This window comes from Oryx dammah, unplaced genomic scaffold, assembly GCF_014754425.2.
Source record: "Oryx dammah isolate SB20612 unplaced genomic scaffold, SCBI_Odam_1.1 HiC_scaffold_15, whole genome shotgun sequence".
Taxonomy (NCBI): Eukaryota; Metazoa; Chordata; class Mammalia; order Artiodactyla; family Bovidae; genus Oryx; species Oryx dammah.
In genome coordinates, this window is record NW_024070199.1 from 24,231,373 (window position 1) to 24,257,685 (window position 26,313).

The window sequence follows — 26,313 nt, forward strand, 5'->3', positions numbered from 1 at the left end:
AGAGTTATCACGGACAAGTTCCTTAAACTATATCTGGGCCTTCATTTCCTCATCTGTAAAATGGATCAATTCCCTATTCAGGTTCTTGTGAGACTGCAAAGAGGACATCTAATAATGCCCAGCACATAGCAAGGGCACACAGCATGTTGGTGCCAGTTAGTACTACCATGAGGACGATGCCATGCACTGTGCGCACTTGCCCAACAATGGATTCCTTTCGTTCCCAACTCATTGTGAGGCAGGTATCATTTCCCCCATTTTACAGATGAGAAAACAGAGGCCGAGAGGGGAAATGACTCTCCCGATTTCACACACAAGAATGCAGCCTTTGAAAGCAGATTCTGGCTCCTAAAGAGGCCACACAGCTCCTCAGAGGCCCACATGGGAACCGCTGGCCACAGACGGGCGAGTGTCATGGCTGCATGGAAAAAGCAGGCAGAGAGAGCAAGGCTCGTTGCACACTCCCTGGCTCCTGCCCCTGGGAACAGAGCTGGCCGCTTGTCACTCACGCCTAATGGACCCAAGGTGGGTGCAGACACTTTCCCATGTCACCGAAGCACAAAACCAACATCACAGCAGTGTCACTATCACAAAAATAAAAAGGTCAGTACAACAGGGGTTACCACCGCTGGGCTGTATCCAGACGGGAAACGTTCAGGAGTAAGCTCGCCCAGTTCCTCCAGCCTGCAGTGAGCCAGGGCTGCGGGGGAAGGGCCCACAGCCACACAATGGTGGCATTGTCTTGCGGGAACACCAACCAGTCACAGGTGGGCGTGCACAGCAACTCCGGAGGTTTTGTAACCGTGCCTCTAGAAAAATACACCAGGCTGGCGACCGTGTTGGGAGGCACTGGCGAGATCTCGGGGAGGAGCGCACAGGTGCCTGCTCACCCCACACCTTAGGCTGAGTCAACTTTGATGCCCCTGGCGTGGTTGCGCCCTGTGCTCCTGGGATGAGCGCTGCTCTGCACCACTCTCGACAGGACACAGTTCTTTCTCCTTCATGTCCTAGCTGACTGCCACCACCTGTGCACAAGGGGAGCTGGGCTGCTGTTGAGAACCTGCTGAGTGCTAGGCGTTGAGTACCTGTCAAATACAACATCTTCCCACACCAGAGTGATAGCTGCAGGAGAACAGAAATTCTTATTTTGCTCACTGAATTTTTCCAAAACATCCAATATGGTGCCTGGCACACAGCAGGGACTCACTAAATACCTGTGGACTAAATGAATCATCCCCATTTTACAGGCTGGAAAACAGAGGCTCTAAAAGGCTAAGAAACGTACATAGGGTCACACAGCTAATAAAAGGTGATGCTCCATTTGACCCAGGCCGCCTGGTCCTACGGCTACCAGCTCTCACCTCAAATGTGCACCCAGATCTCCCGAGGGCCTCCCTGGAAAGTCAAACAAGGCAAGGATGAAGACCTATCACCAAAGGCTTCAAAATAAAACCCCCGCCGTACTCAACCACTCCAACCTTAGAAGATCTGAGTAACTTTTGACCAGGATGTCTAACATCTCCAAGAGAGTTAAATGTCAGAGCCCACTTGAAATTTCTCGAGTATTTTCTCTTGCTTCCTGTGTTCATTAGTTACTGACTGATTAGAGATACTCTCTCCCCAAAGTATGGCTGTGATGGGAACGAGGCCCCTCCAGGCAGGCCCAGCAGGAGGGGAGGAGGAGACGGGGCTGCCAGTAGGGGGAGCTGCTGAGCACACTCTTGGAGAGGAAACGTTCCCAAACTCAACAAGAGCTTTCGAGAGCTGGCTGGCAGGGTGGCCATACCTGAGGGGCTGGTGACAACCTGGGTAACAATACAGACCTCCCTCCAGTCTGGTCATGAAACGACCTTCTAAACATCAGCCTCCTTCCGGTCCTCCAAGCCTGCACAGTTCCCCTCAACTGCAGGCTGCAGGTAAGGGGATGCCAACCACTGTTTCTCGTCACACTCTGTCCTGCCAGAATGCCTCCATTTAGCTCCCTAAGCACAGGCTCCCCAGGATTTTGGCTCCACTGGGCCCAGTTACCTTGGAGTCCTAGGTAACTTCTGGCAGGTTGCTTAACCTGAGTCTCAGTGTCCTCTTCATAGGACTGCTGAGTGCATAAAGTGAAACGTTAGATCTAAGGGACCCCACATATCTGGGCAGTATGCCAATGCTTTGTGACTCGAGCAAACCACTTTCTGAGCCTCAGTTTCCACATCTGTAATATGGGATAATTATCTACTATGAGGACTATTGTGAGGACTAAACGAAAATGTTTGCCAAGGGCTTAGCACAGTGCCTGACACATAGGTAGAACATTTAAATGTTAGCTTCCTTTCCTGCCTTGTCCCCATGTCCCCCACCCATAGATCCCTCTGCTACGCCACTCACACATGGGCTCTGTGCCATGTTAACCTTCAGTCCCCACTCATGGGTTTTCTGGTCTGGTGTGTCCTTCCACATCCCGCCGTTTAGCAGGATTCTCTTTTCTAGAAACCAGCTCTGACTGCCAGGCTTCTCTCCTTCCTCTGAACTCCTAATGCACCTACAATTAAATATACCTGTGTACCAGCTCCCAGCCCTTGTGCCCCTGCCCACACCATCCTCCCCCCAGCAGAGACATCTCTTCCCCACCACCTGGCAAATGCTTATTTGGTTTCTTACAAGCCCAGTCAAGTGCCAATCCCTGTAAAGCCATTCCCAACTCACTGTTTCACTCCTATCAGGAAATTCTTTGTTCCCTCTTCTCTGGCTCTAAAAGCACTCTGCACATGTCTTCATCATGGCTACTATAACCATTCACATGTCCAACAGGCTCTTCTCCAGGGTAGAGAACAAGTTATCCACGCCTCTGAAACTCTAGCACAATGCCTGACTCCCTACAGGAGCTCAATAAACAAGAACTTACTGATTTACTGCAGGGACAGTGGGTGGATGGATGGAAGAGAAAAAGAGGGGTAGACCGGTGAATGTCCAGATGGACAGGCGGATGAATACAGGGGATGGATGAACGAATTTGTTCCCCTTCACTGGCTATAACATAAGGCCCCTTAAGTCAAGATGATGATTCATGCATCTTTCAGACCAGTCTTAGCACAAAGTATAGAATGGGCACTGGTAAGTAACACTTTCCTGGGAGAACTTCCAGCAACATAGTAGCAGGACCCACTGAGTTGGTTGTTAACCAGCCATTAGAGATAAAGGAATTATCAGAAAGAGAAATTTAAGAAAACAATCCCATTTACAGTTGCATCAAAAACAAGATACCAAAGACTGAGATGTCACCTTTGGGCCACACCGTTTTCTGGCTGTCCAACTTTGCAGTACCAGATCAGCTTGAAATTTATTCGAAACATCCTCTGAAAGGATGAACAGGAAATGATGTGACATTCCTGATCTCCATCAGTAGATATTCCTGATCCCGATACAGTGCTGTCTTACGAGGCGATTTGAATCCCGAGAGACCAATTAATTCATCCCTAATCACAACTACAGAATTTCAGTGACAGAAGAACCTCCGGTGATCTAACTCTAAATTTATAGTTGAAGAAAGTGAGGGTAATTTAAGTTAAATCCCGTTTATGTTATCCCCAAACTTAAACATACGGCCCTGTATGGACCTAAACATATACAGTCAAATCAGCCATGAGATCACAATAAAATATACATGAAGCAAATAAAAATGTACTCTTTTGTATGATAAAGCTGACCTTAGAAAATGGAACATCTTGAAAAAAGAAAATATCTCATCTAAAACTGTTTAATTTAAAATTTTTTCTAATTTTACTGATTTAATTTACATATAATGACCTGCACATATCTAAACTGTACAATTTGATGCATTCTGATCTATATAGACCCATGAAATCACCACTACAATCAAGATAACAAACATTTCCACCAATCCCAAGAACTTCCTTGCAACCCTTTGTAATCCATCCATCCCTCCACCACTACTACAAGGCTAACGCAGATCCGCTGTATGTCATCACAGACTCACTCAGGCTTTCCGACCTGTACATAAATAGTATTATATTTAAAATTAAATTATATAAACTTACAATTAAATTTTTAAACTCACTTTCCATTTATCTTTCTACATTTTACTATTGTTTATGTTTAAAGTGATTTACATCTATTATATCCCTATTACAACGCACTCCAGTACTCTTGCTATCTGTATAAGGGAAAACAGCATTATGCACATTTCTTGCTGGGAACTATTGAGAGCAGGAAGAGAAGGCAGCAACAGACAATGACACGACTGCATGGCATCACCGACTCAGTGGACATGAGTTTGAGCAAACTCCGGGAGATAATGAAAGACGGGAGCCTGGTGTGCCGCAGAGAGTCAGACACAACTGCAAACAACTTGCGGACTCAATTCAGAGATGCTATGTTCGGTAGTCTGAGGTCAGCCTCAGTAGAAGGACTGACGTTGGAAAGCAGCAAGAGCTACCTCTCAATCGTGAGCCCACTGTTGACCACCAGTAGGCACACACAGGTAGGGAGGGATAGTCGTTATTTTTCCTTCTCCCCTTTACCCCACAAGAAGGTGGAGGGTTTTTTGTTATGTAAAATAGTGGGTATGAGTGTGCAAATTTAGGCGAGTGCTAAAAAGCTTAGCATCAGAAAGAAAGAATTCAGGGGGAGAGAGAGAAGAGGTTTGCAGCTGGATAGACGGGGAAGCAGAGAAGCTGCATGGGTGGGAGCTGGATAGACGGGGAAGCAGAGAAGCTGCATGGGTAGGAGCTGGATAGATGGGGAAGCAGAGAAGCTGCATGGGTGGGAGGAAGAAGGCCTGGAAACGAGATCAAGGGGGCATTTGACAAAGTTGTACCTGATCTAAACTCTCCCCTTTGAAATCTTAATAAAAATCTACATTCTTACCAGGGCTTTCTAGGGCAAGTGGAATCCTTAGGGAGGCCTAGAGGTGCCAAGTCCTCTGTCTCAGTGGGGGACAGGAGAGAGCCGCGATTAGGTGACTCGTATTCAAGAGTGAAGAGCTTTGTCCACAGGGCCAAGTGGGTGGATGGCCAGCTCTCCGTATCCCCGTGCGGCATGGAACAGGGTGTTCGTGGACAGGCACTCACTCCAGGAATGCTGGCTGACGGACCCTCTTGGCTGCCTCATCCTCTCCTGCACAACAGTCTCTTGGATTCTGGCTTTGGTCTCCCAAATATTTATGGTCCACAAGCTGCCCTGCCCCTTCCTGCTCCCCACACTGACTTTACCACCCACCAAGGTGTCCCAACTGGCTCAGCTCACAAAGCTCCCAGTGCCCAGGCACTGGGCCCTGGCCCTGTCTCAGCCTGACCCTGGCGATCAGAACTCACCTGACTAGTGTTCCACTCCATTTCACAAGGCTTCTGAGGTCCCAGGTACACAACTCTGCCAGGGATGGCCTGGTGAGTCACTGTTCCCAGCCAACATTTACATTCCCAACGGAGTCATCAATGCTTTATTTACTGTCAGGATACGGATACAGGGAAAGGCAATCACACGGGCAAGTTTGGGAGAGAGGTTTTCTTTAAATGTTAAAAAAGATTTTTCAGGGCCAATCAGATCACTGCAGGTGAGCGGCTTATATAAACAATACATTGTTCATTAAAATTCACAACCCCCAGGACAAACTGTGTGTATTCTTGGTAATTATTTAAGGATGCTCCTGTACCAAGGAAACCTGAGCAGTAGATGATAGTTGAAGGATTTCCCCTAGGCCAGGTTTCTTGAGATTCAAGAGCCAAAACACAATGATTCATCAGGGAAAAGGAGATCCAGAAAAGACTGTACATGGAGGTGGGGGCAGGCTCCTTTCTTGCATCAGGGGCTGCGACTGGAGGCGAGGACAAAGGAAGGTGATGGGGTTCTCCCCTGGTTCCACCTAGAGAAAGGGAGCAGGGGAACAGCTAAGCGGCCCTGGAAAATAAATGGGGTACCACGTCTCCTTGCTCCTTGCTCACTTCCAAGCAGGTTTATGGTTGGCACAGGATAAAGACAACATCCACAAATTTTTTGCATTTTATGTTAGTGACGAGGAGAAAATGATGTGCTGTGGTTACGAGGGTGAGGCCAGATCTGACAGCAAATCCTGGCTGCACCTGTGCACGTACCCAAATCTAGGCAAGTCACTTAAAGGCAAGCTCAGTTTCTTCATCAGTAAAATGGAGACAGTGGTATCAAGCGCACGCGTGTGCGCACTTAGTCGCTCAGTCGTGTCCGACTTTTTGCGACCCTGTGGACTATAGCCTGCCAGGCTCCTCTGTCCGTGGGGATTCTCCAGGCAAGAATACTGAAGTGGGTTGCCATGCCCTCCTCCAGGGGATCTTCCCAACCCAGGTCTCCTAAACTTATATTAAGAATTGATGAGAAAAATGTACAGCCCCTCTGAGCCCATGCACACAAGTACCCAAGGAGGGATGACGATGCTTATCAAAGAAGGTCCAGGGGCTCACAGGGGAACCTTAGAAGGTCTGGCATCCTCAAAAACTATCAGAGAGCGGCATCCCATTGGGCAGAGAGGCCTGGCAAAGACAGCGCGGTGCCACTTGTGGGAAAGTTGTGTGACAAAGGCTCTAAACGTCTCTGGAGGCAGGCAGTTCCCAGCAGTGGCTGGCGTTGCTCCGCCCCAGGACACGCTGCCCTGCTCAGTCTCTATTTAGTAGGAGTCTCCTTCCTTTCTGAGCAACTCCATGGCCAAGAGACTTGGCCACAGTGGAAGCGGTCGTTGTGCCCTGGGCTCCTCTCCAGCCCAGATGTCAGAGCTCTCAGGCCTGGGGAGTCTTGGGGTTTCTCTGTTTTGTATTTCTATAATAGGCTTTCACTAGGAAGACTACCAGATACCGAGCTGGCCCCCAGGAAAGAAGGGGCCAACCTGGCCCAGAGCACAAAAGAATGATTTGCACAAAGATACTATTTATTCTACAAAGTCCTAGAAGAAAGCCTCAATTGATTCATCTCAAGAAGAATAAAGTCCTAACTACAGCTCAGCCACTGCCCCCCGCCCCGCCACGGTGCTTACAGTTTAGAAAGCTCTTCTGTAGAGACAGTCTAACCTGAGCCACCACCCCCAACACAATTCTGGGGGAAAAGGGAGACTGCCACATTGCTTCTCCCCATTTGATAGATGAGGAACGGGAGAGCTGAGCCGATCAAAGTTGAGCACCAGCACGGCGGCCCAGGTGTTCTCACTCAGCCCAGCCATCGAGATGTAGCTCGGCAGGAGCAAACACCAGGCCAGGTCATGGGCTGGCTGTGCTGGGAGGAAGTTCTAGGATGGAAGGGGAGGAGATCCTCTTCCTAAGAAAGTCGGGATTCGAATTCCGCATCTGTCCTGCCAGACTCAGCAGGAGATGGAAATCCCCACGCAACATGTGAGAAGTGTTCACTGATGCTCAGAACCACATACCACAGCTTCCTCCTACTGAAAAGTCTATTTTTAACATCCTACCTCAAAAGACATATCTTCCCTGGGGCAGTGGGCCTAGGTCCTGGAGCTGAAAAGTCACAATAAAAATAATAACCCAAAGATACCCCCATCAATCACGCTTGGCCTGGGTGTGGTTAGACCGCTAAAGCAAAAGACACAATGGTTTCCAACGTACCAGCAGGGCTTGGCCTCTAATGAGCCAACACGCCTGGAGGAGGGAGGCCGCGGAAGGAGCTAAAAAATACCTGGAAGGCTCCATAGAGCAGCTCATACCAAAAATGGCCTCCAAGTTGCATCAGAAGATAGCTTCATGCAGGGAGATTTTTCCTCCATCGTTCATGCCAACTTCATTCATACCCTTGCACGTAAAGGAAGGTACAGACTACTTGCTGATCTAAGCAAACATGTTGTGGACTTATACATTTTACAACCAGGCATTCCAAGGTCAGGTACACACGGTAATCATGAAACAAATAAGGAAAACACACTCCCAGAAAATAAGTCCTTACTATACCTTATAACATAATGTTGCCTAGAAAGCTGGGTTGGAGGAGAGGACAATAAACTACACCATCGTTTGCAGACTAAGGGAAACATAGCCAAGTGACCAGTCTGATTAACCACCCAGAGAACCCCTCGGCCACAAGCATCAGGGAGGCCATCGGCCTGAAGGTCACATTAATGGTCTAAGGGTGAAGGAGGCAGAAAGGAAAAGAAGTACATTTTGCCTTTTCGCTCTGTGTTGCAAGCTCCCAAACGGGGTCCCCAGGATCGGTGGAAAGTCACAGAAGGCAAGTGCCATCCGGCTTGAAAGAGCCTATCCAGGTTGCCCGACCAGGGCTGGCGGAGGTCAGCGGTATCCTGCCCGGGCCATTCCCACTCTTACAGAACGAGTGAACGCTTCCCAGATGGATCCTTTCTACAGGGAAGCCCCTGAGTACTCCCTTATAACTCTTCAGCCACTTAACAGAGGTCAATCTCACTCCCGGTTTGCACCTGCTGAGACCCACAAATGAGAAAACAGACCTAGGCCTGCCACACCTGTTAGCATCGTCGACCTCCCCCGGCCGCCCTCCCCCCCCACACCGCCCCCACCCCGCCAACCCCAGCCCCCGGGCTGTTGCATTTGGTTTACGCAACTGTTATCTTTTTCAGGCCATCAACAACTTCTAGACAGATTCTTCCCCACCTGCTCTAAAAATACACCACGGGTCCTCACCCCGTGATGACACAGGAAGCGCAAGGCGACAGCAAGGTGACAACTCGCTCAGCGAAGCATTCTGCAGATGAAAGTGCTCCTGGTCCCAGCTGGCACAAAAACAAACTAGAACTGTCTCTAAACACAAGCCCAGATGCAAACAGACTTCATCACCTCTCCCCAGGGCCCCTGCCAGTGGCCCTCCAGGTGCCTTACCACTTTATAATGGTCGCAGGACTCCCGACTCTGGCCCCGGGCAGGAACCCACAAGTTGATGCTTATAGGCATGGCTCGACCCACAGCCCGCAGTCCCTGCAGTCCAGGGCCTGAGCCCGCCCAGGGTGTCTAGTTCAAAGCACTGCGGAGGCATGTGAAGCCTCGAAGGTTAATTTTAGCTGAAGTCACGCTCCTGCTGTGGTCAGATTTTCTTACACAGGCCACCTCCTGAATAGCGGCCACTTGTGTTACCCCAACGCTCTGGGCGGCCCGCTGGCCCTCAGCCTCATCCTGCGGCCATTCTCCCCCCCTCTTGTTCCCCCTCAGAATGCACTTTGCCCTCCAAAGTAATCAGACTGTGTTTCTATTTTCATGACACACTCAAGGGAAAAAGATCACAGTTCCTTCTGCTGCCCCAGACACACGAACCTGGGGACTCGCTCCGCTCTCACTCAGGTCTGGCAAAGGCCGAGGGTTGAACAAACTTCACTTGAACTGGGCGGCACAAGGGAAGAAGCCTGATGCTTCAGCTTTTGCAGAGGGGGTTTGAAAACCTTTATCTAAACCGTTAGTTGTGTTGTACCCTCGGGTGTGTTGTCTTCTTCCTGACACTGTTTTTGTCAAAAGAGGCACAAGCATGCCTGCCTTTCCATCTCTTCTAAAAGGCTGATGGACAGAAATCTGCATGTTTCTACCCAGAGATCTTGCTCCTGCAAAGGAAAAGTGTGAGCCTTCATTCAACTTTGCAGAGGTTTTTGAAAAGGCTACTGGGCATGCGCAGGGCCCTCGGATTCCAGATTTCAATAAGCAGAGGCTTCAGGAGGAAGGTCCCTACAAGTTTTTCAGGCACGGCTCACTTCCTGCTAAGTTCAGCAATTGAGACCTGGGAGCTCATCAAACCTTCTGTGCTCAGATCCCCTGTTAGACTCAATCCTGACCTGCTCTTCAGATCACCTGTTTTCAGTGGGGACACAACCATAAAAAGGCTATGGAAAAATTAAGCAAATCTAGAGTGGCCTACCAGTCTCCCAACTGACCCCACAGCCTACAACTTTGCAGCAAAATGTTGGTGTGCGGTGTCTGAAGCAAATATTAAGGCCATGCGCAGAAACTGCTCTGTGTAGGATGCAATGAAATGTCTTTCCCCACCTGAGGGCTATCTGTTACACTCCCATGGCGTCCTATGCCCCGCTTTCCGAAGACTCCCTAGCTTGTATTGGATAATTACTTCATTCATTCAAGTACTTACCGAGCACATACTCTGCAGCAGGTAACCCCCTCTAGGTTGGGAGGAAGCAGCCGTAAGAATACTCTATGGGGCTTTTTTCTACGGAGGGCAAGAACTGGGAAGAGACATATGACAATAAACTAGTCAGCAAGTTAATATCAGAGAACAATGCTATAAAGAAGGCTATAAAGAAAACACAGGGATGGGAATTCCCTGAGAGTCCAGTGGGGAGGACTTTGTGCTTCCACTGCTAGGGGCATGTTTCAATCTCTGGTCTGAGAACTAAGATCCAGCAAGCCTCAAGGCGCAGCCAAAAAAAAGAATGCAGTAGAGCCTGAATGCTGACAGATGGAGTCAGCCTATGGCAGGGAACTCAAGAATGGCCTCCCTAAGGAACTGACATTGAAATAAAGACCTAACAGCAAAGCGGCAGCGATTCTGCAAAGGCTCAGGGCAGCAGTTGTCCCAGACCAGCAGGACCAGCATCACCTGGATCCTGTCAGAAATGCAGCTGCTCAGGGCCCACTCCAGGCCTCCTGAGTCAGAGACGCTGAGGTTGGCCCCAGCGGTCTGGACTTGAACAAGCTCTCCAGGTGATCCTCATGCAACTGAGCTTTGGGACCCACTGATCTGGAAGACGAGCATTCCAGGTGGAGAACTTTAAAAAGACAGAAATCTGTGGTTTTGCCCCTGGCTGGAATCCCCAGCCACCGGCCCAGTGCCTAGCACATAGTAGGAACACTAGTTTTGACTTCGTGCTGAGTTTTAAGCCCCAGCACCCTGGAACACCCCCCACCCCCAAATAACAGAAAGATATGAGTCACAAAAGTGTTAAATTCCTGAAACTTCAGCGAAAGCACTTAAAAAGAAATAGAGGAAGTCATTTAGAATTCCAAGTGGCCAGTGGGAAGCTTTTCGTAATGCCTGAAATGCCAGCTGCTAAGATCAACTCTTCCCAATTTAATAAACCTTGGCATCACAAAGTTGGCAATTAGATTTCCTGTAAAAGGCTAAATGCGGCGGCCTTCTGCTTCCTGGATTCTAAATTTCAGTAAGAAAGGCATTAGTGTGTGGCAGCTGGGATAATCATTTAATCGATCTTTTCCACCCATGGAAGTCTCCCTTCCCTGCTTCAACCCACTGAATTGTAAATCAATGTCACCTTCATTGTAAGCATGAAAAGGCAGGAAAAAACACCCCCTCCCCAAACCAAATAGGAGTCAATTTCCTAATGGAGAACTGGTGAGGCTCTAAACGGGTGCTGCCCTGCCGTTTCTCCCCCTCTGGCCTCCTCCTGGGCCACCCACACAGCTGCACGCAGCCAATGGGGGCTCCAGTGACATGCAAAGCAGGAGACCAGGCACCTCCTATGGTAGGGATTCCTTGACAGAAAGGGCGCGATTCCCATTCAGTCAGACCCAGTTCAAGTCTCCAAACTGAACTGTATTTCCAAAGCATCTAGAAAGGCATTTGGCATGTAGGAAGGGTTCAATAAATCACTTCTTTTCCTCCTCAATCATGCTGTATGTAATTTTACTCATTCATTCAACAAATATTTATCAAAGACCCACTATAGTACCCTTGCCTGGAGAATCCCATGGACAGAGGAATCTGGCAGGCTACACTCCATAGGGTCGGAAAGAGTCAGACATGACTGAAGTGACTTAACATGTCACTTATATATATATATATAAAATGTATTATATATATACACACACACACACTTACTGGGAATAGAATGATGATCAAAACAGACATTGGAGCTTCTTGTCTTGAGGGAGTGACAGGCATTAGTCAAATAAAGATGTCAACTAAAAATAAAAAGATTCAGAGGGCAAATGCTATAAAGATGAGTGCATGGCACATGAGCCTATAATGGAAAAATTGGACCCGTCTGGAGTTTATTAAAATACAGATGCCTAGATCCCAGGTAGGCATCTAAATCAATCTCAGGACATGGGGCCCAAGCACAAGTGTGTTTAATAAGTTTCACAGGGATTTCTCACCGCCGAAGTGGGAGGTTTCAGATAAGCAAGGGAGGAAGGCTAAAATGATCCATGTGGTAATTAATTTGAATTGGAAGCTCTAAATAAATTATAAACTATTTTTAGTTTATAAACTAAATAACAGTTTAGAGTTTCAATACAACTGCATCTGTTTACAATAGCCAGGACATGGAAGCAACCTAGATGTCCATCAGCAGACGAATGGATAAGAAAGCTGTGGTACATATACACAATAGAGTATTACTCAGCCATTAAGAAGAATGCATTTGAATCAGTTCTAATGAGGTGGATGAAACTGCAGCCTATTATACAGAGTGAAGTAAATCAGAAAGAAAAACACCAATACAGTATACTAAAGCATATATATGGAATTTAGAAAGATGGTAATGATGATCCTATATGCGAGACATCAAAAGAGACACAGATGTAAAAAACAGTCTTTTGGACTCTGTGGGAGAAGGCCAAGGGTGGGATGATCTGAGAGAATAGCACTGAAACATGTATATTGTCATATGTGAAACAGATTGCCAGCCCAGGTATGATGCATGAGACAGGGTGCTCAGGGCCAGTGTACTGGGATGGGCCAGTGTACTGGGATGACCCAGAGGGATGGGATTGGGAGGGAGGTGGGAAGGGGGTTCAGGATGGGGGACACATATACCCTCACGGCTGATTCATGTCAATGTATGCCAAAACCCACTACAATATTATAAAGTAATTAGCACCCAATTAAAATAAATTAATTAATTTAAATTAAAAAATACAACTACACACTGACCTATATATCAATATTATATTGCTATAAACTGCTGCTGCTGCTGCTGCTAAGTCACTTCAGTCGTGTCCGACTCTGTGCGACCCCGTAGATGGCAGCCCACCAGGCTCCCCCATCCCTGGGATTCTCCAGGCAAGAACACTGGAGTGGGTTGCCATTTCCTTCTCCAATGCATGAAAGTGAAAAGTGAAAGTGAAGTTGCTCAGTTGTGTCTGACTCTTAGCGACCCCATGGACTGCAGCCTACCAGGCTCCGCTGCCTATGGGATTCTCCAGGCAAGAGTACTAGAGTGGGTTGCCATTGCCTTCTCCTTGTTATAAACTAATGTTTATCTTAACTTAGATACAGTATCTATAGACACATGGGTTAGTAGGCACACATTTATTTCCTTGTTTCTAAAGGATCTAAAACCAAAGATATCCCAATAGCAACAAGCACATACAGTGTCCATATCCTGGTTTCTCATACTGTTTACCTACAATATAAGGAGCCAGGGTTCCTTGGAGAAATGGCTGATTATCTCGGAATGCAACAGAAAATATTCAAGATAGGCCTGGAGTATATTATAGTGCCAGAAAGGAAGGATATGTCCCTGCACCAAAAACACATTGATGGGGTTTGTCACCAGGACACAGGAGTTAAATGAAAGCACCTATTGGCCAATGCTGGAACAACTGACCAACAAGAGTAAGGAAATATTGGATTAAAACACAAAGTAATAAACAAATACCCATGAGTCCACCTGCATGTGTCCATGGAATTCTCCAGGCAAGAATATTGGAGTGGGTAGCCATTCCCTTCTCCAGGGGATCTTCTAGACTCAGGGATTGAACCCAGGCCTCTCACATTGCAGGCAGATTCTTTACCATCTGAGGCTCCAGGGAAGCCTGAGAAATAAAAGACTGAATAAATAAATAAATGAATGGAGAAAAGAAAAAAATCTCCCATGCAAAGAGAATTACAAATAACTTATGTCAATATTCTGCTCTCAAGGGGGTGCAACATGAACTGGCCCTCCTTTTAAGTGTGGGCTGCACAAAGAGAACAATATGGAAAGGGTGGGGAAGAGTAACTTTTCGGAAAACCTGACAAAGACCAAGCCAGAAGGATAAGGAAAGGCAACATCTACACCTGTCAGTCATGTTGACAGTAGGTACCCTGATACAGGGTGGTGAGAGTGGCCCCTGATCTCTGTGATCTTTCTCCCCAAAACCCACAGTTTGGGTCTCATCATGAGAAAAGCATCAGAATGATCTCAACTGGGAGGGGCCCCTTTACCAAATATTTCACCAGTACCCCTCAAAACTGTCAGGGTCATCCAAAACAAGGAAAGTTTGAGAAAGTGTCACAGCCAAGAAAAGCCTAAGGAGACATGGCAACTAAATGTAATAAGGTGTTTTGGATGGGGTCCTGGAACAAATAAAAGACATCAAATTAAAAGAAAAAGAAAAAACCTTAAGAAATCTGAATAAAGTACAGACTTTAATGATAATGTTTTAATGTTGGTTCATTAATTGCAACAAACGTACTATAGTGACATATTGTTAAAAGCAGGAGAAACTGGGTGTGGAGTATGTGGCAAGCCTCTGTACTATCTTCCCAGCTTTTCTGAAAATTAAAATCTACTTTAAAAGTTTATGTAAGAAGATAAAATTCAAGACTCCACAACTGACTATAGTATGCAGCCAGGTTTGAAAACTGAACTTTGAAACACCCATGGATAGACTATGGATTTAGCCATGTCAAGGGCAGAATGCCTTGCCTAAAGTTAAACCTGGGGCTTCTTCCCTTATAGCTCAGTCGGTAAAGAATCTGCCTGCAGTGCCAGTAGACCTGGGTTTGATGCCTGGATCAGGAAGACCCTCTGGAGAAGGAAATGGTAACCCACTCCAGTATTCTGCCTGGAGAATCCCATGGACAAAGGAGCCTAACAGGCTACAGTCCATGGGTTCGCAAGAGTCAGACACAACTTAGCGACAAAACGACAAAATGAAACTTTGGATCACAAAATTTCAGAAACATAATTTATACACACTCAGACACTATACATGTGCGCCATGTATAGAAAATCTATACTCTCCTTAGTATATACAAGAAACTTCCTGCAAGGGTGAGTTTCCTAGAATGCTCATTAGTAACTGTTAAGGATAAAAGGACTTAACAAAAAAAGGGAGCCATTCAAAACTCCAGGTTTTGCTTTGATCCTTTCAAAGGGTCCATGAAAGAACTATTTGCGCCCAAAGAATGTGTTGGGAATCTCCCAGTTAACAACCCTGGGCCCCAACTCAAAGGATCCCATTTGTTCTTAAAAAAAAGATTCTGCATTTGATTCTTCCTCACCTTTAAAAGGAGGAATCAAAATGCCTGAGGTTCTCTCAAGTTTACCAGATCAAAATATGATGTGAGACATTGTAATAAACAACATAAATTAGAATACACCATATCCTAAGATCTTCAGTAAATAAAAACGTCTCCAAAGTGCATTTAATTCACAGTGGCCCCATGATTTGAGATTTTTAAGAGGGGAAAGAACCATCCTTCCTATGACTGGAAACACAAGCCAGCTTTCACCAGCAGCAGGTGGCAGCATTTCTGTTTTTCTGGGCTACATTCTACATAATTGTACCAACTAACAGACAATTACAAGACAAGGGTTTTTCAAGGGCCTACTGCATATCCCATGTTTTCCATTAAAGGATAAACTCTTTCTACAAATCACTTCTGCCAGAGATAACAAAATCACATCTCTCTCTTTAAAAAAAAAAAAGAAAAAAAATAAAGTGACAAATTAATTTCCCCCAACATAATACAACTAATTCAATCATGTTGTGCTGGCCATCTGCTTCACAGATGCAAATCTAACTGCATTTTCTACTGCCTGATAACTTGCTTAATTCTGTTAGCTCTGGTGACCCTGCTTTTGTGAGCATTTCTTAATGGGACCGTCCCTAGAAGCTTCTAGACAAGGAATTGGCTGAGCCAGAGAAATGTTTCTCCAAGAAGCAGCAGTGATGGAGCCCCCCTCCAGCTGGCTGCCCATCAGCAAATGAAGCTTTAAACAGGGCAGCCAAGATGAACAGAGTTTCAGCTGCACTAAACTGGATAACGGGTACCAGGGAGCACTTCCTATATGTCAGGCACTAAGACCTTGACAGGTATTTGTCATTTAATCCTCACAATCTGAGTTAGTAATTCACACGGCACCTGCGGTTTGAAGAGGTTAACACACTTACTCAAGGTCTCAAAACAGAGCCTGTGAGATCTGACAGCCCATTCCACAGGCTACTATGCAGGTCGCTCAGCATGACAAGGGACCTCCCTGGTGGCTCAGATGGTAAAGCATCTGCCTACAATTTGGGAGACCTGGGTTTGATCCCTGGCTTGGAAAGATCCTCTGGAGAAGGAAATGGCAACACACTCCAGTACTCTTACCTGGAAAAGCCCATGGATGGAGGAGCCTGGTAGGCTGCAGTCCATGGGGTCACAAAGAGTCGGACACGACTGAGCGACTTCAGTTCACTTCAGCATGACAAAGTGGTCTGCCTCTAAGCCAGAGGCACCAAAGCAAGCCTGGGACAAATGTGCAAAAAGCAGGATTTCAAAGAAATCCTGGAGAGCCAGCTGCAGGACTTTCCCTGATCCATTGGATAGAGAATATAGAGAGATGAAAAAGCAAACAAACAGGATCTGGAGGAGGAGGCTATAACTTCAGAACTCTGTGTTATAAGCACATGCTGTACCCACTACTCAAATCTGGGTCGGGGGTGCTTCAGTGGGGTTCCTGGGGAGCCCGAGATGAATGTGCCTGCAGTTCGGGATGTTGTAGTCTGAGATCCAGCTCTTGCCCTGAGAATCCAGAGGGAGTGAGGGTATGCCTGACGGTTTCAGTGACGGAGTCAGGAGATGATTACAGGCTATTAGCCTGCAGCCCCCACTGCTAGGAGCTTCCCTGGTAGCTCAGATGGGAAAGGATCTGCCTGGAATGCAGGAGACCTTGGTTCAATCCCTGGGTCAGGAAGATCCCCTGGAGAAGGGAATGGCTACCCACTCTAGCATTCTTGCCTGGAGAATTCCACAGAGTGTCCATGGGGTTGCAAATCGTAGAACATGACTGAGCAATTAACACTTTTCACTTTCACCCACTGCTGGGACAAGAGATTTGGTGTTTTCTTGGAGGAAGCACACACAAGGGTTCATCTGGGGTCCTACAAAATGGCTCTTGAAGTGCTCCGCAAAAGAAAGACACAGTTTTCAAGAGCAGGAAGTGAGCTCAGAAAGGACCAAAGGACCCATGCAATAAGGACCTTTCTTCTCTGCCTACCTCCTGGGGGGTGGAGGAGGGTGGGCTGCTTTCACTCTTCCTCTGCAGGGGCCTGAATTCAAGTTCAGGCTTTGATTAATATTGGGATAAAGAAGTTGTGGTACATATATACAATGGAATATTACTCAGCCATAAAAAAGAACACATTTGAGTCAGTTCCAATGAGGTAAATGAACCTAGAGCCTACTGCTCAGTGTGAAGTAAGCCAGAAAGAGAAAAAAACAAATATGGTATATTAATGCATATATATGGAATCTAGAAAGATGGTACTGATGAACCTGTTTGCTGTGTAGCAATGGAGACGCAGACATAGAGAAGAGACTTGTGGGCACAGTGGGGAAAGGAGAGGGTGGGATGAATCGAGAGAGTAACATCAAAACATAGACATTACCATATGGAAAATAGATAGCCAGTGGGAATTTGCTGCGTGATGCAGGGGGCTCAAACCCAGTGCTCTATGATAACTAGAGGGGCGGGGTGGGGTGGGAGGGAGGTTTAAGAGGGAGGGGACATATGTATAACTATGGCTGATTCATGGTGATGTATGGCAGAAACCAACACAATATTGTAAATTAATTATCTTCCAGTTAAAAATAAATACATTAAAAATATTAGACGGGGCATTCTAATTTCTTACCTGAGACCATCTTTGCAAATTATTTGACCCCACGGCTGTCTGTAAAAATGAACAGAATGGTCACGGGCTATGACAGCTTCGTCCCATGGCAGGGAAAAAAAAAAAAAAAAGAAAGCTCACAGGCTTTGTCCACAATCCACACATGATATTTATCCAACATGCTGGTTACATGAGCAGTGCAGAGTCCCCTGGGGAGTTTTTAAAAAAACACAGATGCCCATGTCCCACCTCCAGAGAATGATTCAGTAGGTTTGAATGACCCAAACACCTGCCTTTCTTTTCAAAGTTCTCCAGAGAATTCTGATGCCCTGGCAGGACTGAGAACTATCAGATCATGCTGTACATACAGATTACCTCTGAAAGGAAGAAAGAAGAGCATTTCATCACCATTCAAGTTACTTCATAATATTTGTAAAACCTGCATTATTCAGTGAGCAGGGCAACATGGTTATTAAGTATGTCCCACAAAAGAAGGTTTATAACACTGCTTTTTCTCATATCAAAATATTAGCAAGTTTTGGCATACAAAAACAACACGAGGGAGGTAGGGGAGGGAAGGACAGGGAGCCTGGGGTTACTGACTTCTATTTTTAAAAACATATTGTCATATATAACATATGCAGAAAAGCAATCAAAGCAAGTTTTAAGCTCTGGAACACATTTTTACAAGATGAACATGCTTGAGGGCTATCCCCAGAATAAGAATCACAACAGATGATGGGTCCCTGAAGCTCCTTCCTTTCCCCTCTGTTACTGACCACCCTCACCCCTTACCCTAACTTTTGTGGGCTTGATCGCTCAGTTGTATCCAACTCTTTGTTATCCCATGGACTGCAGCCGGCCAGGCTCCTCGGTCCATGGGATTTTTGAGGCCACAATACTGGATTGGGTTGCCATTTCCTCTTCCAGGGGATCTTCCTGACCTAGGGATTGAACCCAAGTCTCCTGTATCTCAGGCAGATTTTTTACCCGCTGAGCCATCCTAACTTCTACCTCCACAGATAAACAACTGCACTTTTCTTTGATAACCTGAATGGCTTTTTCAAGGACAGAATGCCCTCTGCTAATTAAGTTTACTCCAAATGATGCAAATAGAATTCACTGTTCCCAGAAAAAAGAAAAGATATGAAATTATTATAATCAATTCTCCATCCCCTCCCCAGAAATGATTCTTCTCTTTAAAGATCAGAGAACAGAGATACAGATATGTTATTTGCTTAAGGTCCAGCAGTTAACAAGAAGCAAGGCTGAAACTCGACTCAGGTCTTCCACTTTCAAAGACCAGGTACTTAACCACTATACCTTCCTTCTTCTAAGAGTCACCATTAATATGTTATAGCAATCAAGATGCTCTTTTCCCCTGGTCCCAGGCCTGATCATGTTTCAATGTTTAGGATGAAGACGTACAGGTACTTGGGATGAAAGAGATATGATGACACCAGAGGTGACTGGTGCAGGACCATTTCCTCCAGAGCACTTCAATGTCACGGCCACGAAGAAAGAGTTATCACAAACCATGTAATATCCCTTTGATGGAGAAATAGAATTCAGGAAAGGAATATTTTCCAATGACAAGTTCACTGGAGAATTCAGCCATCTACAGAACACACTAGGTTATAAAGCCAGAAAGAATCTCGCCTGACATTTTAGGGCCTTGTTTATTTTCATCTAAGCGTGTGGGAAAGAAACTCCATGAGGATGGAACGCTGTGACTACCCAGGCAAATTCAGCATGAACGCGCTTTTAAAAATCGCATGTTCAATCAAGTACTTAACTCCAAGCGACTGAACTATCAGGGCACAAAATAAATAAATAAAACCCTCCAGAGTGACACTCCCGGTTCAGAAATCAGACACGCATGGCTTCATGGAAATTATCCAGGCTTTGAAGCCAGGCAGAAGTTGGTATGAATCCTGGCTCTGTTGCTTACCGACTGACCTAGTGGCTCTGGGCAAGCAATTTACCTTGAGACACTCAGCGTTCTCTTCTGTGAATGGAGGTGCGAATACCCCAGTTTAGAGGGCTGCCGGGGGAATGAGAGGTCCCCGGGGGAAAGTCACAACCACCAGAACACAGAACTCCCTCAACATTCCGCAGCTCCTCTTTCTGAAGAACCTAGCTAAACACAGTTAGATGTTTCAAATAAATGGACAGAGACAACCAGATAAGGAAAGGCGGCTCCCGGCACATGAAATTTTAATGTCAGTGACAGTTCAGGTTTGGGTCTAGTCAATAGGAACCATAAATAGCTGTCACCTAATGGCCATGTCCTCTTGAAAATGGGTTATTCGTCTGAGTCCGTCTCCCAGAGGACAGCTGCAAATACCATCAATACTGGCACTAACCAACAGCCTTATTTATAGCCAAGGGACAGATTCCAAAGATAGAAGAGGTCACGGAGGCTGAAACCCCTTCTCCGAACTCCCAAATTCCTAGAGGACTGAGAGGTGAGGCTGGAGAGCAGGTCTTACAGGAATGTCTGAACACAGTGGGAAATTATCCATAAGAGTGAGAAAAACTGAAAAGGAAGGAGAGATTTGGAAAGAAAGCAGCAGCCATGAGAGGGGGAATCGTGGGTGATGCTACGTAAGCCTGGAGCTGCTAAGTCAGCCACGACCCTTCGTGAGACTTGCCCCCCAATCTCTCGGCCAACACCTAACTGTTAAAAAGTGGAAGCCCTCTCAAAATCTATCAGCATGTTCAAGGAGGGCCACAAAGTCTGCCCTGGGCCACACCTGCCATTGCAAGCCCTCTCTGGTGCCTACAGAGTCAACTCTCAAAGTCTGAATTTGACTTTCAAGAAGTGTGACTTAAGCCTCTGCTCCTGATTTTCCAGTCTTTCCCTTGACTTCCAGACTTCCTACCACTGGCAGTTTCTTATAGAGAACCACCTCTTTCCAGCCTCTGGCTCCTTGATCCTGCAGCAGGAGTGCACAGGCTTCACACACTGGAATCCCGTGCACTTCTCAAAGACCAGTTGGCTCCAATACCACTCTTCCCCCTAAAAATTTTCCTTAGGCTTTCCATCTAGGTTCTTAAGGGTCTTGACTCCTATTTCACATTTGGAGGTCTCTGAGGGCAGGAGTTATGATCTTTATCTCCATGTTTCTCTGCAAGTTGAGTGCCAGTAAGTTTTTGTTGGACAGATGAGTGGGTGGATGAAAGGAGAGAAGGAAGAACGGGCCTGATGGATGAAGAACATGGACGGGAACACGACTTAGAACAGCGGGGAACACGGTGGCTGTTTGTCCACAGTGCCATCGGTCATTCAGTCGTTTGCCAAGAAATGGAATGTCCTGATTATCACAATATTCTGATCAAGGAAGCGCTTCCCTCCCTGAATACTGTTCACAGATTTGACCACTGGTAACTGACTACCACTGTTTCCCCATCTATTTCCCATGAAGTGATGGGCCCGAATGCTATGATCCTCGTTTTCTGAATGTTGAGCTTTAAGCCAACTTTTTCACTCTCCTCTTTCACTTTCATCAAGAGGCTTTTTAGCTCCTCTTCACTTTCTGCCGTAAGGGTGGTGTCATCTGCATATCTGAGGTTATTGATATTTCTCCCGGCAATCTTGATTCCAGCTTGTGCTTCTTCCAGTCCAGCGTTTCTCATGATGTACTCTGCATAAAAGTTAAATAAGCAGGGTGACAATATACAGCCTTGACGTACTCCTTTTCCTATTTGGAACCAGTCTGTTGTTCCATGTCCAGTTCTAACTGTTGCTTCCTGACCTGCATACAGATTTCTAAAGAGGCAGGTTAGGTGGTCTGGTATTCCCATAGTTCAGTTCAGTTGCTCAGTCATATCTGACTCTTTGCAACCCCATGAACTGCAGCACTCCAGGCCTCCCTGTCCATCACCAACTCCGGGAGTTTACTAAAACTCACGTCCATTGAGTCAGTGATGCCATCCAACCATCTCATCCTCTGTTGTCCCCTTCTCTTCCCACTCTCAATCTTTCCCAGCATCAGGGTCTTTTCCAATGAGTCAGTTCTTCATATCAGGTGGCCAAAGTATTGGAGTTTCAGCTTCATCATCAGTCCTTCCAATAAATATTCAGGACTGATTTCCTTTGGCATGGACTGGTTGGATCTCCTTGCAGTCCAAGGGACTCTCAAGAGTCTTCTCCAACACCATAGTTCAAAAGCATCAATTGATTACCTCAAGATGGGCATAAAATCTACCTTGCATTTCAAATGGAATAAACAAGACTGTCATTTTTTTGATGACTCACGAAGCACCTGGATGTCTTGCAAGACTCAGGCTTAGGAATCTCAATGGCCACTGCACTGGGGTGTGAGAGAGACGGTTTGCACAGCACTGATTAAAAAAAGAATCCTAGACAATTAGACATAAGTTGGCTGAAACCATAATTGAAAATAAGTGTTTTTTCGACAACCTCTTCTTCACTAGAGTCTTACAAAGCTAGGATGACCATTACAAACTTTCCACCAGATAACCCTACAAAGCAGCAGAGAGGTGAAGAAATCCACCCACCCACGTCACCCCGAAGGGCATGTCTGGCTCCTCCCCTCAGACCCATCCAGCAGACCTGAATTCAGAACATCAACACTGAAGTCATAAGCACTTGGCCACAGATGACATTAAAACATCTCACCCTTGTCTTGCACTTCATCCCACCCTCCCCTCCTCCAAGTTCTTCTGACCTTTGCCAAATGTTCCTAGACGAGGCCCATGCTTGTTTGACCATTTCCCAATTCCACCAGCCACAGATGGGGAGAGGCAGAGGAAACACATGCCAAACCAGTCGGGCTGCTATCATTTTTAACTTGGCTCCTGGGTGCTCGCAGGCAGAAGAACCAGTTCTGCTGTACACAGTTTCTCCATTGCCAAAGCCAGGAGAAGCACTCTGGGCTTCCTGGGCCTGTGGGCCTCCGCCACTAGGGTGTTCCCAAGTAGTCATCGGGCAGCTCTCGCTCACATCAGGCGCTTTCCCAAGCCAGGGCGCTCTGTGTGTGTGCTCAGTTGGGTCTGACTTTTTGTGACCCCATGGACTGGAGTCCACCAGGTTCCTGGGTCCGTGGGATCTTCCTGGCAAGAATACTGGAGTGGGCTGCCATTTCCTCCTCCAGGGGATCTTCCTGACCCAGGGATTGAACCTGCGTCTCTTGAGTCTCCTGCACTGGAGGGTGGGTTCTTTACCATGAGCCATCTGGGAAGCCAGGGCACTCTGCTTCCTCCCAATTAATTATAGGCAGCACCTCAGTGAGTCCTCACTGAATCTTCTGAGGCAGAGAGTACTACCCCTGGTACAGAGAAGGACACAGATGCTACGAGGTAAGAGACTCACCTGAGCTGTGCAGGGTTTGAATCCACATCTGTCCTCATCAGGAAGCTATGCTTCCATTGTTTCTCACTGCCAAGTACTCCCTTGTCCTCTGCCCCCATCCCAGACTGAGCTGCTGTGGCAACCTCCAAAGCTAGGGAGGGGCATGAAAGGGTGAGCTGATACTCACCAGAGGACACGGGCCCTTGCTTGGGACAGGGCGCCCCCTACATAAGGCACTCTGTGTAGTCAGAGGCTCCATCCGAGTTCAATAGATATACTCGCGATCCCACTGTAGAGTTTCGATAGATGCCCACCTGGGAGCTGGCTGGTGCCAAGAACCAACAGAAGGGAATGTACTGCAGAAATATTAACCTTGGCAGTCTCCTGCCACAGTAAACCGCTGGCTGAGCTTTAATGAAATCGTGCACCAGAGCAGAAACATCTGTATTGCTGGTTAAAATAAACCCCAATCTGGAATGCACAACTGTCTTTGCTCAAGGACACAACAGACCTGCACAGACATGGAAAGGATGCCATTCTCTGCAATCAAAATGACTGTTTAGAACCAACAGAGGACAGGCCTGCCCACCTCTATGTTCCCCAGTCAGGCTTACTAGCTTCTATCAGATGAAGACGTATTCTAAATTTGAGCAACCCAGGCTTTCCCAGCCGGCTAATTAGTGTGGGAGAGCAAAAGTCCTGCAAACTGCCCATCCCCACCGACCCTCTCTTGTCCCCACAAAAGCATTTCCCAGGATGAACACACACTGACTAGGCTGACTCAAGGAGGCCTAACTCCTTTGTTAAGTATCCTGAATAAATCATTCATCCAAGCCAAAATTAAAGCATGGACATACCCTTAGTTTAAAAGCTATAATAATAAGAAATCAGTCTACAGATCACGGGGGTCAGGGGAGGCCTCAGCAATGCCATAAAGTTGCTGTAAAAGTGTGACATCTTCTGTGTTAGGTGGCCTTTCTCAAAACACAAACAGCACACAGCCTCCCGGAACTGGAAGTAGAATCAGACAGTCGTAGCATTGGAAGCTCTCTTGCCTAATCTCCCTCTGCCTTGATACAAAAATCCCCTAATCAAGCCACTACGAAGTTTCCCCAAACTCTCAACTCCTAAGGAGGCTATTTGACACTGCCTTAGAGAGCTCTTCCTTTTGTTAAATTTTGGTTTTGCTTGCTGGGGTAGAAGCCCAGAGATGAATCCTTCTAGCCCTTCAAGGAAAGAAGGTGGCATAATAAGTCTTCCGTGAGTCTACATATAATGAAAGTGTTTCAACTTCCCCTAAACAGTCTGTAGAACAAGGCTGCAGTGCTTTCCCACTTGGCTGTTCTCCAGACAGACAGTGATGATGGATAATGATGACGATTATTAAAAGAAAAACAATTATCTTAACTCTCATCTACTCAGCCCTACTATGTGACATAACACTATAAGACGCACTTGACAGGCACTTAGGCTGAAATCCTCACAGTGGCAATAGTTTGGGACTATTATTATTCTGTCCATTTTACATTTTGAAGAAATTGAAACTCAACAGGTGACATAACTTGCCCAAGGCCATACGGTTAAGTAAGGAATGGGGTCAGGATTCAAATTCGGACAGACTCGCTGCCCTCTGTCATCATGTCTAGAGAGGGCACCAGCCCAGCCACATCCTTCCAGTGGTCCATGATGTGGGCTACTGACGTCATACTGCCATGAGTGGAGCCTGAAGCCAGTTTTCTCTACTGGGAGAGACAAGGACCCCGAGCAGCCCTGTTGGCACCCTACCTGGGGAGAGGGAAGCCATAAAGCGGGGAGAGGAACAGGAAAGTGGGAGGCAGTGAAGACAACCCATTTACCATTTAACAATCTGGCGGGATGCTTGGAGGAGACTCAGCAAAGTTCTCAGCGAAGGGAGAGGGTGGGAGCAAAAGCCTTCTCCCCACAGCAGGGGGAGGCTGGCTGGAAGGCTGCTTGCTGGGAGACCCAGCAGGTACAGGGAGCAGAGGGCCAGTGTCCTGACCAGAGTCAGGGGCAGGGCCCCTCATCACAGCCGCCTTTGTGTCTGTCTTGCTCTACCCTCCACGCTGGATGGGACCCTGCTGTTGCCAAACTGGTTGGACTAAGCCACAGGCAGCAAAGATGACCCATCTGGCTGCCGTATCCCTGATCAAAGCCGACTCATTTCAAAGGCAAACTGTCAGCAACCTGGGAGATTGCAATAGGACAAGGAAAAATAAATTGGAAGCTTACTTCAGGGGTTAAAACTCAAAGCCTCCCAAAAAAAATAAAGTTCTCTCTTGTGCTTCTGAAATTCTCAGACCTAAATGTTGGTCACTAACTAAAGAATACTTTGGGTCCTGATGTAAGATCCCAGTGTTCATCTGGCCTCAAGCTTTGTCCAGGATGGGGGAATATTTTGCAGCTGCAAGCTTACAGAAATGACCCAAGGCTAGAGTTCAGGCTGGGATCCCACATGTTTGGAGATTCCAACTCTGCTTCCTCACAGCCTTACGTTTTAATCACAGTACAATGGAAGCACAAAGAAGTTCCAAAGAAAACATACACATATATACCTACCTATGCATGCACAAACACACAAACCTACACTAAGGTTAAGATTGGGCTTCCCTGATGGCTCAGTGGGAAAACTGAATTTTGAAACATCCATGGATAGACTATGGATTTAGACATGTCAAGGGCAGAATGCCTTGCCTAAAGGGGCTTCTTCCCTCAGAGCTCAGTCGGTTAAAAAACATCCACTTGTTGATGCAGGAGACATGGGTTTGATCCCTGGGTCAGGAAGATCCCCTGGAGAAAGAAGTGGCAATCCATGCCAGTGTTCTTACCTTAGAAATCCCATGGAAAGAGGAGCCTGGCAGACTATAGCTCATGGGGTCCCAAGACAGCTGGACATGAGAAGGGCACAGCAAATCACTCCAGTGTTCTTGCCTGGAGAATTCCAAGGACAGAGGAGTCTGGTGGGCTACAGTCCATGGGGTCGCAAAAATCAGACACACCTGAGCGATTAACTTTCACTTTAGCAACTAAAGACCACAACAAGCAAGCTTAAGATCAGTTCAGGGCCTGGATTTTCAGAGTAAAACCATTTGGTCAGGAGAGGAATTTACTATGCCGGTCACAGGGTATCTACCTAGAAACGAGAACTGATTTACCTTTATATGATGGAGAAAACGGGGACGTTTCTTGCTTCTCAAACCCTGG

The 26,313-nt window shown here is 46.7% G+C and overlaps 1 protein-coding gene across 5 annotated transcripts in view; it reads right to left on the reverse strand.

Annotated features, from left to right (window-relative positions):
• Positions 1 to 26,313, reverse strand: part of NAV2 (neuron navigator 2) — a 423,615-nt gene that overhangs the window by 298,385 nt on the left and 98,917 nt on the right. The window contains exon 1 of one of the 5 annotated variants that reach the window (XM_040255674.1): positions 8,829 to 9,125. The exons of the other annotated variants lie outside the window; for them this stretch is intronic. Coding sequence (XP_040111608.1) covers positions 8,829 to 8,900 — 72 coding nt within the window. The 5' untranslated portion in view covers positions 8,901 to 9,125. Of the gene's footprint in view, positions 1 to 8,828; positions 9,126 to 26,313 lie in introns of those variants that run through there. 5 annotated transcript variants of the gene reach the window in all.